This window comes from Gavia stellata, chromosome 5, assembly GCF_030936135.1.
Source record: "Gavia stellata isolate bGavSte3 chromosome 5, bGavSte3.hap2, whole genome shotgun sequence".
Classification (NCBI taxonomy): Eukaryota; Metazoa; Chordata; class Aves; order Gaviiformes; family Gaviidae; genus Gavia; species Gavia stellata.
The window spans coordinates 46,445,784-46,463,343 of record NC_082598.1 but is presented as its reverse complement, the minus strand read 5'-3'; the positions used below and the strand labels follow the sequence as shown (position 1 = coordinate 46,463,343).

The following is a 17,560-nucleotide window of genomic DNA, read 5'->3' as shown; positions in this document are numbered from 1 at the left end:
CATGACTATCTCTCAAGGCTGGTGGGAAGGTATAGAGAGTATGGTATTGTCGTGGGCTGACCCCCAGTGTCATCTTGTCTTCTGTCTGTTTGGATGCCTTGGTTCAGCGTTTCATCAACTGAAACTGAGGCATGGGGGAGGGTGATCTTATGGTTTAATCTAGGAAAGACTGAGATCATAAGCTGAAGAAAGAAGTAGTGGAGATGTCAGTCCATTTATGACTGAGTGTATGTCTACCATGAATTATTCACAACGGATTTCAAATAGACGTTGAGGAAGTAATGCTGATTGCTTTGTACTATCTGCATCTACCTAAAAGACTCTGTGTGTCATTTTGGATGGAGATGTTTACTGTTACCTGCAAGCACAAAATTAGACTATCACAGTGTATGTGACTGTAATTACTTTTTGAGACAAACTCCTGGAGAAAATAAAAGCTTTCTTACAAGAGGGAACATTTTATTGGCAATGCCTGGTCTGGCCATCTACCTTGAATTGGTATCATGGCCAGTGTTATCAGTGAAGCCTGGCGCTCGCTGATGTGTGGCATTGCCGCCTTCCTCGCGAGGTGCTGGAGGAGCTGGGGCTGCCATGGGTTTGTCCCCGAGCTCAGCTCCCTGAGGGCTGGCTAGCAGGGAGGGCATGCAGGGAGGGTTTCAGGCTCTCTGAATCTGGCTTCCGCGCTTATACGCAGTCGCAGTCAACTCCAGATGTAGCTGAATTAGCTGAGACATAAATTAACGGGGCCGTGTCTTGTCATATCACTTGTTGTTACAGCAAAGTTCGTGATGCAGAGCGTGTGCTACTTGAACCAGTAATGTCATCTGAAACTGTCCTTGCTGTTTGCAGAAATTGGTGTATAGTTTTTTAAATATGAATACCTTATATTTTTTTACAGCTAAGTGAGTTTGGTGTTATGTACATTTTGCTTTATTCCACCCGTCTTTTTCTGCTGAATAATTTCAGAGTTCATTGAGGTTTGATCTTGGTCATCTTTCAAGTGTGCTGCCAGTATCTGAGGTGTTGGGGAAATAGAAGAGGACACAGTTCCTAAATTACGATAGTGGGTGGTGTCTGGTGTTGTTCCTGTCAAAACAATTATTTAAACGCTACTGGAATTTTATTCTTGCACAGCTGATAAAATGTTAAGGGACTTAATCTTTTGAAAATAAAAATCAAAATATAGCGTAGTGTGGCTAGTGCTACCAGGCTTTCTTCCAAGTTTGTAATGAGGAGGTGAGAAGGTAACAAAGAAGCAGAAGTGTCAAATGACCTGAATAACTCTTAAGTGAACCTGAATATTTCTGATTCCTCTTAAGGCAGGGGAGGTTTTCAGGGATGGAAATGCTCTGTCCTAGGACAGAAGCCAAGAAGCCCTCACAAGCTGACAAATGCAAGCCTTGTACTAGTTTCTAGGTTTAAATCCTAGAGCTACTGTCTCTTTCCATATGAAAGACCTGATGATGGACTTGAGACAGTCTGGATCATCTGCTGATGGTCAGATGCATTGGTGGAATGTTCAGAACAACTTCATGCACTTTATATAGCAGAGACACCATTAATTGATGGCATAGAGCTTGTAGATTCAAGAGTCCTTGTTCTGGTCCAATTTTTCATTGTTTCACATATGGTAATTGTAAGCTAAGTCAAGATGGCATTTCCTGCCATTATTGCTGTATTAAAAAAACCCCAAAAACTTGCATTAGGCTTTTCTTATGCTGCTCTTTATTCAGGTCAATGGTGTTAATCTTCCCCATTGAAACTGCAATTGTGTAAAAATACTAAAAAGTTAAATGTATCTATTTTAATGTCAAAATTATGCTAGGAATTTTTAATATGGAGCATAGAAACAGACTATATAACAGTATAAATCTAAACCACTGCTTTTATAGCAATTCCTGCTTGTGAAGCAATTTAGCTTATTTTTTCACTTGCTATATAGAATAAGTATAATCAAAATTTTTCAGTCTGATATAGGTATGGGATATAGCCAATGCTAAGGAAAAACAAAATCTGAGATAACATGGAGAGTAAGATTTTCCTGTGTAAGCATGAATGTATCTCAAGAGCTCAAAGTAACTGAAAAATTAAAATTAAGCAAGCAGAGGGGTTTAACAGGCTAGACTAATGGGGGATAATCTTTTTAGCAGAAAGAAAGTAGAAGAAAGGAGAGAATCCTTGAAGGTAGCTGATAGAGGAAATATAATCTTTGACATCTGTGAATGATACCAACTCTCACATCCCACTTCTTAAATGTTAGAAAGTTTGGGGTTAATATTATGGCTATTGAGTTTTTGAAAAATGTGCTGAAAATGTGGGCTTTTTCTTTGCTGGGAATGTTATAGAATACTCTCTAGGATGGATGGGAAAACTTGTTTTTCCTGAAGATGTTGACGTATTCTCATTGTTGAAAAATTTTGGTGCTGCTTATTTTAGAAACCAGGTATCAGCTGTGCTGCAATGAAAACTGGCCTTGAAACAGGATGGGTTTTTTTATTGCTGACTCTTCTCTTTAGCTTATTTTGTGTCTCATTGGTTAGAGAGACCTTTCTAATCCCAGCATTAGGGTTTCTAATGGAGCATGTCACAATTTGAAGTAATTGAGAACAACATTTAATCAGTCTTAGAAACATTGTTCATCTTTGCCTTTGCATTTATAGTTCTTCCGTACATTTTAACTATGTGATATTAATTTAATTTCAACAGTTCTCACTTATACTGGTATCTTCTTTGTAAAATTTCAGGCTTGACTTTAATATTAAAAAGCTGTTATTTGAAGTGATAATAAATTACTTGCATACAAATGGGGATGTGGAAAAAAATTGAGAGCTCTTTCTGAGAAGTTAAGGAGGGGAAAATTCTCTATGTAATAAAGTATGTAGTTATTTCAAAGTGAAATGTGAGATCTGTTATACCTGGGTATTCACTACTGCTTACATTGCTAATTAAAGATACCTATCAGAAGAAACTATTGCTTTTTCACAATTGAGAAAACTACATTATGAGATTCCTGTCGAGGGCAAAAGGAAGAATGTGTTTGGTTTACATGCTCTTAGGGTCTCGGGGCAAGTTTTATAAGTGTAATGAACTGGGAAGTTATCTGCTCATTGCTTACCCCAAAATAATAAAAAAAAAAGAATATGTGCAAAAATAGCATAAAGAATACCAAAGAGGGAGAAATATACCTATGTGGAGAGATAGGGCAGAGTGCACTGCAGAGCAAGAAGGTGATGATGCTGGTCTAGGTACAACACGCTGGGGTAAAGACCTTTTTCAGCAGGGCGGTGAAGTTTTCACAGCCTAGGGAGCAACATTAACTAGACAGAGAGGTCCATTTTAAATCCTGAAATTGGAGATGATTTATTACTGCTGAACAATTATATTTAAAAGAATAATATACAGAGTGGAAGATCATGCTCACCAAAATTTGTGTACTCTACAGAAAAGTCAAGAGGTACCTTAGAGTCCATCTGGTGCTTACACAGCTTTTTATATATATATATATATATTTTATTTTTTTTTACAAAATGTCTAAGAAAACTCTTGAGGGAAGTCCAATATAAATGTGTTATGGGATGGCTGTCCCTGTGTTTAAGTTTGGGGTATATATGGGGAAGAGCCTTTTCTTTGCCTCATGTGGAACTTGGATGATCTAAACTTCTATAGACTTATCTTTGAAAGACAATCTTGATAAGCTGAAGTAAGGACTTTTACTTAAGTATTTGCAGGACTGTAGAAAGGTGAAAGGAATCAAAAGTATTGTTTTGATTATTAGCATGATTCTGCTGTTATAATTCTTCTACAAATAGTGTTTTTAACAAAGTGTTATTCCATACTGTAGAAGACTTTAAAATGTCAGAGAGATTTCTTTCCGGTGATGCTAAAATTTTCAAATATTTCTGAAAAATAAATCCAGGAACCCTAGATATAGTATAACATGCTAAGTGAGGGATAATTTATTTTCAAATTATAATCTAAATAGCTAAAACAAAATTGTCACTATTACTTCACTGTTTTAATTTATTTATTTACAGTTATAGGGCATTTATTACAAAGATTTCTTGAATACATCTGCATTGTACTAATAAGATTTATGGAAACTAGTTATTGAGGTCATGTGTTTAGCCCTCCATGTGAATGAATTGGTTGTATTGAATGAGTTAGGCATATAAGTGGGGGTGGAAAACGTCAATATGTATGGTCTTATTTTACTACTAAAAACCTAGATGACATGTCAAGTTATTAATTTTTTTTTTAGTTTTTTAAAAAGACAACAGTTTCTAAAACCTTAATTATGAAATTCTTTAGGGAGACTTAAGCTTACTGTATATTTTTCAAGGTAAAAAAACAGTCTTCATTTAGGGTCTAACATCTAAAGGCTTTGTATGAGGTTGGAAAAATACTCGTCTGTTTTAATGGATTTTGTGAATGTTAGTAAGCCAAACTGTGTTCAGACAAGGTCTTGCCTCTTAAGTAATGTTTTCCTACTACTCATTTTTTCAGACCCTTATGTAGATCTTGTGATGTCACAGTAATCTCCATGGCAATACAGACGTCATTAAGATGAAGCATAAGCAAAGCTGTCTTTATTCCAATCATTTGTTAAAATACAGGTTTTTTAGAAAAAGGAATTAAAAGTAGGTTAGAAAAAAGCTTTCATCTTTGAATGTTTTCCAAGATAAAATAACATGAGAACTTCTAATTTAAAAATAAGGGTGATTTTTTTTTTTCCAAATAAAGATATTTTCTGTCAGCTGTTCTGATGAGGTACCTGCCTTCTAGCTTTCTGTACTAGAGACTGGAGAGTTGAATTGCTGCAACAAGCTAATTTTGTTGTTGCTCCTACTACTGCATTCCAGTTTTGTTTACCTATATATTTGTGTATATAGTTTATAAATATGGATCTTGAATTCAACAGGAAAATCTCATAAACACATTTCTCGTGTTTAGTGTATATGAAAGGGTCGTAAAGAAGCCCAAGTGGTATTCTAGCCTGAAAAATAGTCAGGATCACCTGCTGCTATAAAGGCTCTGAGCATCTACCCTCATTTGCAGTAAATTTGGAAATCAATTTGTTATGCTTAACAACACTTTTTCAGATTGGGTTTTTAACCATTTTTCAGCTTAACTTTAATTTTAAGATAACATTATAAAAAGCTAAAGTGAAAAGCAACAGATTTGAAACTTTACTCAATTTCTTTTTTTTACATAAACTAGTCAATCTCACTACCATACTCAGTCTTGTAACTAGGTAAAATTTTAAAATTAACCACACTTTTCAAAGCAGTAGTCCGTACTAAAAGAAAAACTGTGTTACGATCATAAGGCATATGTGCCAGGGGTTGACTGAAGGGACTTTCTCTGGAAGCAAACCTCCAGAAGGTAGCTAATTTGAAATTATTCACTGTGGGTTTTCTGGAACTTCTTTTGAAGTGCTTTCAGTAGTCAGCTGTGAATTACCAGATTAATGCAACCCTGATCTGGCTTGTATTTGCATAAAACATAAAGCAATTGCTGTGAGTATTGCGTAGGTAAGGTACTATAGTCTGTCATCTGTAAGGATGCTAACTAAACGTGTTCAAAATACTGAAGAAGTTTACTAAAGCTTTCAGCTGAAGTTCAAATTAACTTTTGCACATTTTTAGCAGGAATTATTTAAAGCATTAGTGTACTATAAACATGTTTATCCTATAATTTTAGTGTCCTTCACACAGACTGGTTAATCGTCAGGCGTTCTCTGTCTGGCTTGCTGGGTTCTTCCCTGCTTTACACCCTCCTGCTGCAGCACCAGGGTTATTGCCCTTGACACCGGGATTCCTCTTCCCCACCGCCAGCGGGTGGTTTAGGTCCCAGATCAAGCAAAGGAGCTGCAGTGATGTTTGAGGCTTTTTCCTCTTGTGAAACACCCCCCCAAAGTATTATTAAGTGGCATGTACTTAGCTGCGATGTTGCAAGTGAGTCCCTTCCCTGACACATGAGCTGTTGTATCAGACACTGTAAACATCTAAGCTATCATATGACACTGGATAAGCCTAATCATCCTTATCCATGGTATGTAGTGAGCTCATGTCTCCAGGATTTGCAAACAGTGACAGGTCTGCAAATGCCTCTTCAACTCATATTCCAGTTGCTAGCGTCTCAGTTTTCCTTTCAACTGAAAAGCATTTCTGTAAAGCAGCTATTTCTCTTGCTGAAAAAAAGTGCTATAAATGTAATAACACTGTGAGAATTGAAGAAGTTAAAAGAAAAAAAAGGTGAATCTATTGGTTATTTTGATATATAGATGACTGCCATGATTTAATTAAAGAATATTTAACAAAAGTCAAATGGCAGCTAGGGGATTCACTTGCATACTTGCTTACTTTGTCTAAAGCAGGCACTACTGCAAATGAGAATCAGAAAAGTCAGCCTATATTATACAGAAGATCAAATTATATGATAGCGATTCTCTGTCTTTCAGTTGACAAACCCTTGCTTTCCTAGTTCCCAGTGTACAGCTTTAAGCGTGGGGAAGCCCACTGCTGCTTTCCCTCCTTGCATCATCCCCAGTGGAGGGCTGTTCTGCATGCATGAAGGGCTCTGCCTTTTTTTCTGAGGGGTCAGAAAATGGCCGTGCCAAATGTAGTTTTCATCAGAAGGCTTAAGCGTTCCCCTAGGGATGGCTTGTACATGTATACACACTTCTAAATTGTAATTTTCTTTTTTTTTGTCCCTGGCAAGGGCAAGTTGAGTGGAGGAACAGTCTGGGTTTCACAGCATGTCCATGTGAAATGTAACTTGGTTAGAATAAGCTGTTAACAGGGGCTGACGTTTTAATTCTAATCTAGACCTACCAAAATGAAATGTGGTTTTTAATAAAAGAAGATACAGGAGGAGGAACTTGACTGAATCCCTTACTATCTCCCTAAGCGGCAGATAGAAAATGGTTCCCACTTTTTTCCATCTAGACTTCAAGTAACTACTGCTCTACCATATTTCATTCAGGAGTTCAGTGTGACTGGTTTGCTTTAGAACTAAATCTAACCCGTTTTGGCATTGTTGCAAGTTAAATGTTGATTATTACATCAAGATTTGACTTTGGGATTTGTCGGAGACCAGACATTCTGTTCATGTTTGCTTCTGTATCATCAGAGAATAATTGATGCAGTGATGGAAAGCAGCTGCTGGTCGCGGCTGAGGTCATGGCGCTGGTATGAGGAAGCAGTGCCATGCAACATGTGCAGGCGGGACGTGCAGCAAGTGATCCGTCCAGAGGAATGGTGGATCCTTCGTGCTCCGAGTTTTAGAAGTGAAGGGTAGAGGGAAGACGGGAAACACAGTAGAGAGCACTGGAATGTAAATAGCTATGGCAGTAATAGCATTTGCAGGGTGGGTGCTGCCCCAAAGCAAATGGAGACTCTTTGCGTTACATAACTTCAAATTCTAAATATGCTTAATGCAATACCTCTGAACTTAATTTTGGTAGTTTTCTGTGATTCTCCTAAATGTAGATGTCAACTGGAGCAATGTAATTTTCACAAAAAAGAGTTTGGAGATACTGGTTTTATGTAAGTTAAGATCGGTTCTTATCATGAGTATGCTAAAAGCTTGGGAAACTGAACTCAAGTCAACCTAAGCCTTGTGCTTACAGATTTATTCAGGTACAGTCTAGAAGAGAAAAGGATTCGTTTCAGGGATGGTGGGGGAGGGAAAATATTTACTGTAATCTCCACATATATTTAGATGTCCTGTATTGGCAAGTATTGCATAGCAGTGATCTTAAGCCGTAGGCTTTTTTGTACATCCCATTTGAAAACTTCAGAAGAAAGGTTTTGAGTATCTGATTGCTAAGGTTTTGGCTTAAATAATGTCAGTAATCATGCATTACATTTCTAGTTTTAGAATCTCGTAGAACTTTTTTAAAAAAGCAAAATTTATATGAAATTTATTTGCTTGCATAAATGTATCACAGAAATTTCTAAGAACTTGAGAAACAGGAAAATGTGTTCCTTGTATTTTTCCTTGCTCTAGAACATGTCTAAATGGAGTGTGCTTTTTGACTTAAAGGAAACGCCAATTAAATAGACTTTATTCTAAACCAGCAGCTTCATTCCAAATACTGCATTTGCAAATACATAAAAGTATAACAATATTTTGCACTTCAAAATGTGCTGAAGAATGTGTACGATATAGATGACCATACTTTGTGGAGCTTTCTTTGTGAGACTTAGATGTAGTTTCACTCAGATGTGTGATTCAATGTGAATTAATTATTACTTTAAGCTAATGCAAGGTGGTGAATATCAAAAGAAATAAAGGTTAAGATTACATGATACATGTATGTCCTTTTTGAAAAATAGTCACCAGTGAAATTGGGTTTTCTGTGAACAATCTTTAATTTTAAAGAGGAAGGAAGAAAAGGGCTTCTCACTGAAAAACCTTTTCTTGGTGTTCGTTGTCAGTGGAGTTTTCTTCAGATTCTGCATCACTTTTGATGAATGCGTTTACATTCCAGTGCTGAGAAATAACTTTCCATTTGGGAGCTGGGCTGATGTGAAAACAGGAATGTGGAGGCCCCGGGCAAGGGGACAAGGCTGAATGCTGATAGGGAAATGTTCCCTCTGCAGTAGCTGCTGCCTTTCCTGTGAGCTTTGAAAAGAGCATCTGTGTGCGTGTACGAGTATGTCGGGGGACCTGGGGAAATGGATGGGTCACGTCTGGAGAAAACTGCTCTGTCCTCCAGTGTCATGATAATTGTAGAAAGGATAGAACGAGTCACCCTCAATACCTGCAGGTTTTTGGCTGTGTCTATACGTAAGTGCTTATGAAAATTAATGTGTCGCTTGTATCCTTAGATGTTTCAGTTAATTGAGGTACTTTGTTGTTTTGGTTTATTAGTAAATCTAATAAATTTGAAGGGGAAGAAGTGCAGACAGTGGTCTTAAATTATTCTCATGTTGCTGTTTGTTAGCCACTGCACTAACTGTAGTTTTATAATTGTGAAGTGTTTTTTTAATGAAAACTGGAAGTATAAACTTGAGAAACATGGAAACCCCTAGCTTTCACTTAAATCTTGTCTTCTATTAACCAGTGTGTTGTAAACTGTAATACATCTGTTCTTTAGCTGTCTATGTTTTGAGTATAACGAGTTATAAGATTAGATATGTATGCAGTAAGGTACACTTTCAGAGAAGGGAACTGTCATCTACAGTCAGTCTAAACTCAATTTTAGAATGCATTAGAATGGAAATGAAGTTGTAAATGACTTAAATGGATTAAAATACCTGCTTTTAATACACATAGTGACAAAAATTTTTTTTTTTAGTACTAATGAATTTATTTGGAAATAATGCTTTTGAATAGTCAAGCGGGAAATTAGGCTTTTTGTCAATTGCTTCAGGGAATAGTATAGCTAGGGAGCAGTTGCTTGGGGAGAATATTTAACCTTGTAAGAGTTGGGTTTTTTGTCATCCACTTTCAAAATTGCTACTGTAAAGTTGATTCCTGCAAATAAATTTGTTTTGTATATCTTTAAGGTTTTTTAAAAGTAGATTTGTATTCATATCATGCATTCAGTAGCTTTATGGGGAATAAAAGTAACTGATAGAAAAGGATTCCAGAAGTGAAATTGCCTCTAGGACAGGTACTGAGGAGAGCATCTGTGAAGTTTAATACTCAGGGACCCTCAAGTCAGAGCTTATATGGTAGCAGAAAAAAAAAGTGTTGGAAAAACTGCTGCAAAACAAGGTTCTTCGGGGAATTTAGGTGAGGCAGCAATATCCTAACCAGGCGGCCTTCTGGCTATCTAAATTACTGTTATAACCTCTATATCCCATTTTGACGGTCACCATCGCAAAGATAACTTTAAACTGCCTGAGTTTCCTTTGAAATTCTCTCATGCACATCACTGGTTTAGAGAAAATAGTTACAAAGCTGGGATTCTCTCAGGTGCATCACTGACTTAATAGTTGCTCTTTTTAGGAGTTGAAAATAATAAGGCTTAGGTAGGAAGGAGATTTTATCTTTATGTACTAAGACAATTTTGATTGAAATTATTAAGGAATAATATGATACAACCAAATGTGAAGTGTATATTATGTAAAATTCTCTACTGCATTTTAAATGCAAAAATGTCGTTTAACCTTGAGCTCCCTAGTGAAGTCGTATATCCACAGGCTTGTTTCACACTAGGAATGTGTGTAATGGAAGGAATAAATTTGTCAAATCCCTGGTCTATTGAAATTGGCTAAAAAAAGGCTTTCTACATTTTATTTTAGCTAGCCAGTGCTCATGTAGGCTGCATAGTTTGTGATAAATCTGGGTAGTCAAACTCACTTCCTATGCTAAGTCTGGTCTAGCACCAAAATTTGGAAAGAACAGTGACTAGCAGAAGTTACTAAAATAGAGCTAGTATTATGAAGATAATCTGTCGACCCTTCCCCTGAAACTTTATTTGGTGCTACTGTTTCTTTGCGATACCTAGGATCCCTCAAGCCAGCTTGCATACCAGCTTGCGGTCCCTTGTATGAAGCTCTTCTCCTGGTATTTTGTAAAAGGCTTTACAGCTTGGGCTTTTTGATCAGCTCAGTAAACAGACTGTATTCTGTGTTGCATATTTGCTTCTTTCTACTGCTTACTAATATTTCAAGTAACTTATTTTCAATTAAATCAAGCTTGTCTGGTGGCTTCCTCTGCCTAGTGGCTGGTTACTGCAGCTAGGGATTTCGGGTGGAGAAGAGTGTCACCGAAGTCCTTTTTTGCTGGTCTTTGCTTTTTGCTCTTGTGCGAAGCTATCGGAAATTAATTCTGATAAGACTTACTGACTTCGATATCAGTCTTCTGAATTGAAACAGTGGGATTGGCAGTGCCCTAAGATCCCAGTTGTTTCTCCAAGTTGCGTGTCAACAGGTATTTGTGTAACCATGTGTAGGCATCAGTGTGGTTCTGCAGCAGATAGTGTGCAGTACTGTGATAGATGTTCTACCACAGTCAGAATTGGACACTTCTGAAGTGTCCAGACATAGTGGACAGTGACAAGAGATAATTTTCACTGATTATGTGAATTCCTCACTGATGATGAATTTTCAGCAGCAGATTGGAAGTCAGGAGCTTTAGCTGGCATGGTGTATCTGAGAAGAGAACTGCAACACTTGAAAGGTCATTTAACTTTCTTCTGCCTTGATTTACTTGTCTTCTTGCCTACAATACTTCACAAAGATCCCAGAGTTTGTTTGCAGTCTGAAGTGCCGTGTGATCTTTGGTCAAAGATAATATATATGTGTGATGCACTGTCTGCTCTGATAAATTTTGTGCCGTCATAGGAATCTGCAGTACAGCAATGATGTGGTTATCTGCTGCAAGAACCAGTGTGTTACTGGGAACAGAAATGAAGAATTTTCTTCGTAGTAATTCAATGCATGCCTTCTGTCTTAATATGTTGACTACCTGTTCCCTTGTGCTGAAGGGTAAAATCCAAACAAGTTATTCAAGAATAGAAAAGCACATCCAAAACACAGCTTTTTGTTTTTCCTGTGTTTGCTAAAGCTTGAAGCTTTTGCATGTCAGCAGTGATTAGCAATGGACAGAAGTTTAAAGTTGATACTTACAGACAGCAATAGAGGAGGAAGAAATGGTGGAGTGGAAAAGTATATATGTATTTTTTGTTGAAAATAGTGTTTGCTGTAAGGCTAGAAAATGGGCTGGCAAAAAATACAGCAGTAGTGTATTCCAGACCAAACCCAATGGATACAAAGAGGGGGACAAGGATCTGCAAGAGGAAAGGGAATATTTCTGTGTTTGTTTGCAATTAGAATATCAAATAAGTTGACTTCCTAATCACCTTTTTTGCATTGTTGTTTTTCAATCAATGAGTTGATTTGCCTTCTCCTTTTTCTCCCCCTCTTTTCCTTTTTTTTTAAGGAAAAACTGTGTGTATGGATCAGGCTAATGACCAAGAAAATAAATTTGTCACTTTTGCAACAGTCTAATGAATCAAGATAATGGCTTTGTTTTCTGGTATCTTTAAGAGTAGTTGAAATTGTATAAAATTCAAGATGGCATTGTAGAGTAAAGCACCCTGTGTTTTGTTGCTGGACTATAGGAGGAAGCATGTGTTTGCCTCTAGGAAAATACGCATTTTGTCAAGAGACTTCTTTATTGAATGTTTCTTTTCAAGAGGCTTAGTATTCTGGAATTTTTTTTCTATTGTAGAAGTCCCATGTACCATTAAATGCGATTATTACTTTGATGAATAAGCACAGCTGGCATTTCTTTTCAATATCTGACTGCCTTCTTTTCAAGCTATAAACGTGCTGTTGTCAAGAGACTAGCCTTCGGGGTAGCAAGTTAAATTGTTCATTTCCACTAATCACCAGGCGGGATAGGAGAATAGATATAAACGGGCTAGATATACTGTTCTGAATGGTATATGAACTTCTTCAGTTTGCTTTTTATGACATAAAGCTTAAAAAAGTTACTTTTCACAAACATGGTAGCTTAAGCGTGTCACCATGACTGTGCATTACCGGATTGGTTAAAATTCAGATTTTACAATTTGACAGAGTCTGGTTTGTTTTTCATAAACTTATTTAATAGCTGTTGCCCTGTGAGCTTCAGGTAGGAAGGTTTCCTATGCTTTTGTTGCACAGTGCCGGGCTGAAGAAAGGGAAAGGCTAAATAGTTACATTGGCTCTTGGCAAATTTTAGGGCAGGTTTGTTACAGCAGGTTACAAGAGGGGTCCTGAAGTTCCAGCTATTTTGTCATCTGTCCTGCCTTTTCTCTCTGCAATGGGAAAGGTCTGGCATTGACCTGGCAGGCTTAAATATGAACTACCTGGAGGGGGAAGCACACACCTCAGAAGCAAACTTTAGCTGGTTGTCTTTTCTTCCACTCTGACAGTGTATGATTAAGGATCTAACCATAAAGGTCTTGCATTTCACTGAATTATGTACTGGTTCTCTGCACTCCGCCTTTACCGCTGCATTTCGAGGATTCTTTGCAGTTAAGCCTGAAGACACACACATTCGTTTAATGCAGGCAGAACACTTCAGAAACTGAAACTAAAATAGCTTTCTATTTTATCCTACAAGAAGCAAAATAGTATCATGCTTATTTATTGCACTAAGGTGGAAATGTGTCATGAAAGGCAGAACAACCTTTTGTCCTCATCTCTTCAATTTGGGAATATTCTCATGTTCAGCATCCTTATTTTATTAATTTAAGTAAAAAAGAGCTAATTGAAGTTGATCCACCTTTTCATTCTTTCCTTAGTATGCTGGTTAGCTTTCTTTATAGAAATGCAGATAGCTTGGGTAACTTAATACTGTAATGTCAGAAGATACTAGATCAAACTCTGTAATGTAGTTCAGAATCAACCATGCATCTTCAGCAGACAGCACTTCATTGACACTTGTTTTAGTGTTAATAGAATGATGTAGCAAATATTCTTAGTAAACTATGTAAATACAAAAATAGACAGCTCTTGATATCCTTGGGTATCAGTTACTTGTCGAAGGATATATGCATGAAACTTGTGTTATGCAGAGGTACGTACATTTTTTCTATGCTTTACAATATCTGGAGAAGATGTAAATACGCTTATGGATTGTGTTTATAGCTCTGACTTTTCTGATTGAAGTATTTTTGTTCTTCAGTTTTGGCAAGCGTTCTGCAGGAAGCTTCAGGCGTGGCTGTGAATGCATTGTTTTAGAGCCATCTGAAATGATTGTGGTAAGAATATTTTCATTCAGTTGCTTTCAAATTTTACAGATCAGCTTTGGAAACAACTTCAACTTCCAATAAAACTTAGTTTTCTAAGTTTTGATAATGTTTTTATAAATCTAAGATGTCGTACATAACTTTCTTGCCATTCTTTGCACACATACTTGCATTGCTTGAGTGATAAAGGCATCTTTTATATTGTTGTTACATTTACTTTTGCAGATTTCTTGTAAAACTAAAGTTTTCTTGCACTAGCAGAATAGCAAAACAGTTGGTCGTTTTTTGTAAAGCTGCTTTATTATTATAGGTAAGCGTAGATGCTTTAAAATATTAATCTCAGGTTAACTTAAGTAATTAATGTTTGATTGAATTAAATTTATTCTCAGCTGTCTGAGGTTTTAAGAAGCAGTTTGAAAATCTTAAAATTCTACTGACTTTTCTAGGTGAGGGTTATTTTGTTAGCAGTATCTGCTGTAGTCCAGTGGCAGAACAGCATTGTCTCTGAGGGTTCACAGGCTTAAAAGTTTTTAGTTGCTACCTCAGGGTGCATCTTCTGAACAAATGCACAATCAGCTAAATGTGTTTTTTCTCTGTCACTGAGATGGCGATCAGTTCATAATACAGGCCTGACAATTATCTAAGCCATACAGCAATGGTTTAAATATAGGCTGTGACACTAAATATTTTTTCCTAAAAAGTGACAGTTCCTGTAAAACTTGCAGAAGCTCAGGAAACTGTGGTATAGCTTTAGGCTTGTAGAAGAGATTAAGTTACTTGTTTAAAGTTGATTGGTAAAAAGAAGTAGCTTTTTAACTTACCTTCATGCAAATGTAGCATGCTGTTGTGGGTTTTAAGCTCTTTGTAAACAGATAAAGGTGATTGTGTAATGGTAGTTTTTTCTGTCAGATGTTTGATATATCTCCCTCTTCCAATTCAAGTTAAGAAAATCATCTTATGAAGCTAATACGATATAGTAGGAGACACTACTATAGAAGGCATACATGAGAAATGCCAATTGCTTTTTTACTATCCCTAACTAAAGTTCTCTGTAACTTCACTTTGTAAAGGAGCAGCTCCTCAACAGCAGCCCGTTATGCCTCCCCATTGCCCCAGTATTGGTCCCTTGATTTGTCTGTCCCGTTTGTGTAACTCGTATCTGACCACGAGTTTGGGAAACAGTTTATTGTCCCAGATTTGTTCTCTAGAAGTATACAATTCAGTTGATGGTAGCTGTGTGGATGTCTGTCTGTCTCGTGCATTCCTTGGTAAGTTCTAAGGAACAGTGATACAAAGATAGACATAGGGAAAGGAGATGACTGAACAACAAGAGTCCAGAAGAAATCTTGTGGACTGATGGATAACTTTGTGTCAGGGGCAGGTACTCCCACATATGTCATCTTAGTCCGAAAAAAACAACCTCTAGAGTTTTGGGAAAGCTGAAATTGAACACTTCAATCCAGCCTTTCAAAGGAATAATTGTACCTTGAATAGGAAGAAATCCCATCCCCAGAGTTTGTCAGGCACAGTCACTTTCAGTCTCAGGGCTGGATGGGGTCACTCTGCAGGGAGGAGAAGCGGGAGAAGTGTGGGTGTGACTGTGTCAGATGTGAAATAGATACTCAGTGGTGAGGGGGTAAGCGTTACCAGCTCTTCCTGGTGAACCAGGAACTGTGCCCATCCCATCCCCTTCTATTAGTACACTCGAAATTGTATTTGGTGACGTGAGCTGACTAGTATGTGACACTTATGACAGAGATATGCTGCAAATTCCTGGCAGTATTTTGTCTAATGTTTCTTTCCCATGTTGAAAAATACAGAGAAACCTTGCCAGATGCCTCATAAGCTCTTCTCTGCACCTTCAGAAATACTATTTATCCCTGGGGGGTGGCATTGAGTAGAAGAATGAGTTAACTGAATCCCTATGTATGTCCAATGCTGAAAGTTTTTTTTTTTCCTCATTTCCCTGTTAATCTGGAGTAAGGTTTCTATTAGTAGGAAGAACACAGAAGAGTTGTTGATTTTTCAGCCAAATTACTGTAAAAAGATTGTCCTCTTCTTTTGGGGAAAACCCGAATTCCTGGTTCAGTAGGAAAACTACCACGTGCATGCTCATACCAGTTTTCTTTTTGTAATGTACTGAGTGGTGAAATGTGGAAGAATAAGAAGAGGGGGAATTACAGAAAAGGAGGGGGTGACCATTTTTCTTCTGTCCTTTTTGAAAAGTGCTGATACTCAGTAATGCTGTTCATGCCAATGTTCACTCTTCTGTCATTCTGGTGGACATTTGATTTTTTTATTTTGTTAATAGTGGCTTCACTCTTAGCACTGAAAATGCAGGCAATTCAAAGCTAACCGCTGTTTTTTGAAAGCAGGATTGGTGTGTTTCTAAGCATGAGAAACATTTTTGTCTTGTGGGAAATGACACTTTCTTGCACCTATTATAGGTTGATTATATGGATGAAAATGAGGAGTATTTTCAGCGTCAAGCTTCTCATAGGCAATCTCGAAGAAGATTTAGGAAAATCAACCAAAAAGGGGAGCGACAAACAATTATTGATACTGTTGACCCTTATCCTGTGGGGAAGCCACCTCTACCTAGAGGCTACCATACGGTAAGCTGTCTGTGTTTATGGTTCACAACAACATAAACAGGAAAACTACTGAAAATAGAACAATCAAAATAGCTAAACTTGCTGGTATTTTTAAAGAAGTGTGTTTCTGTGGGGAAGTTTTCCCCTTAAAATACTGTGAATTTGGCTTCATCAGTACATGAACATGTCTGCAACTTGCATCTTAGTTCAGAGTTGAAAGCGTATTTTTTTATGACCGTGAATGTCACGTATTATTTCTTAATGTTCCAGTCATTATTTGAAATTGTGAAAGAAACTATGTTCTCATTTCCTTTTGCTACTAAGTTACCATACGCATAGTTTAGTGTACAGTGTTAAGAGGTCAGTTAGTGAAGCGCTCATTCATGTATATAATGGTGGTTGCCTGAAAAGGACTGTGCTGCATTGCAGGCCAAATTCTTGGATTAAATCTGTAATTTCTTTTTGGTATCTAGCACTTGAATGTCAAATTAACCTTTACTGGTGTCTGCCTCAAGCCCTTTATACTTGAGTTGCAGCGAGCTACATAGTCTGATGACCATCATTAGGGACATCATTTGGTCATTTTACTTGATTTCTTTTTTTGGGGTCATCTTAAGTGTTGAAAGTTTTCAGGCTTTCTCTTGAGATGAAAATAAACTAATAATTAAAACTTATTATACAAAATATTTTATATGGCTTTTAAATTGAGAAAAGCTCTATTAGATTAATGTTTGTTTGGTATTGATTTCAACTGTAAGCAAAATACTGGAAAAGCTGTTTGTCTTTGGCGCTCACTTGTTTAAGCCCCCAAATCTGCTAGAACCGTAAAGGCATGGGCATAAATAACTTTGTGCATATTTAATCTTACTGAGTTCATTGGGCTGCAGTTTGCACAATGTAAGCCACATGCATTTAAATTTGTAGGATTAGAGCTTTAGTGTTTTTAAAATATTGTCTTTGATCCAATGTAGTTGTACGTTTTTTCCATTTTTCCTTCTTCATCCTTATTCCTTGACTTGTTTTGCCAGTTCCCTGTATATTCAATGTGTGTCTGTACGTGTGTAGATGTTTGATTACATCTGTTAATTATACAGGCTTTTTCTCATGAGTTGAATAATTACATTTTATGCCAACAATTTGTTTTTATTTATACAACAGCTTTTAATGGTTTAATTTTTAGTGCAGTTTTAATTGCCTCTAAATTTATTACGGATTGAGCCAGTTCAGTTGGTTTGAAGATGAAACATTTTACTGGTCTGTTTTCGAAAAA

General features: G+C 37.0%; 1 protein-coding gene across 3 annotated transcripts in view; it reads left to right on the top strand.

Moving 5' to 3' along the window:
- The window catches only part of RAPGEF2 (Rap guanine nucleotide exchange factor 2), a 197,807-nt gene that overhangs the window by 83,236 nt on the left and 97,011 nt on the right, over positions 1 to 17,560 (top strand). For all 3 annotated transcript variants that reach the window (XM_059818073.1, XM_059818074.1, XM_059818072.1), the window contains exons 5-6: positions 13,633 to 13,708; positions 16,144 to 16,311. In XM_059818073.1, coding sequence (XP_059674056.1) covers positions 13,633 to 13,708; positions 16,144 to 16,311 — 244 coding nt within the window. The remainder of the gene's footprint in view (positions 1 to 13,632; positions 13,709 to 16,143; positions 16,312 to 17,560) is intronic.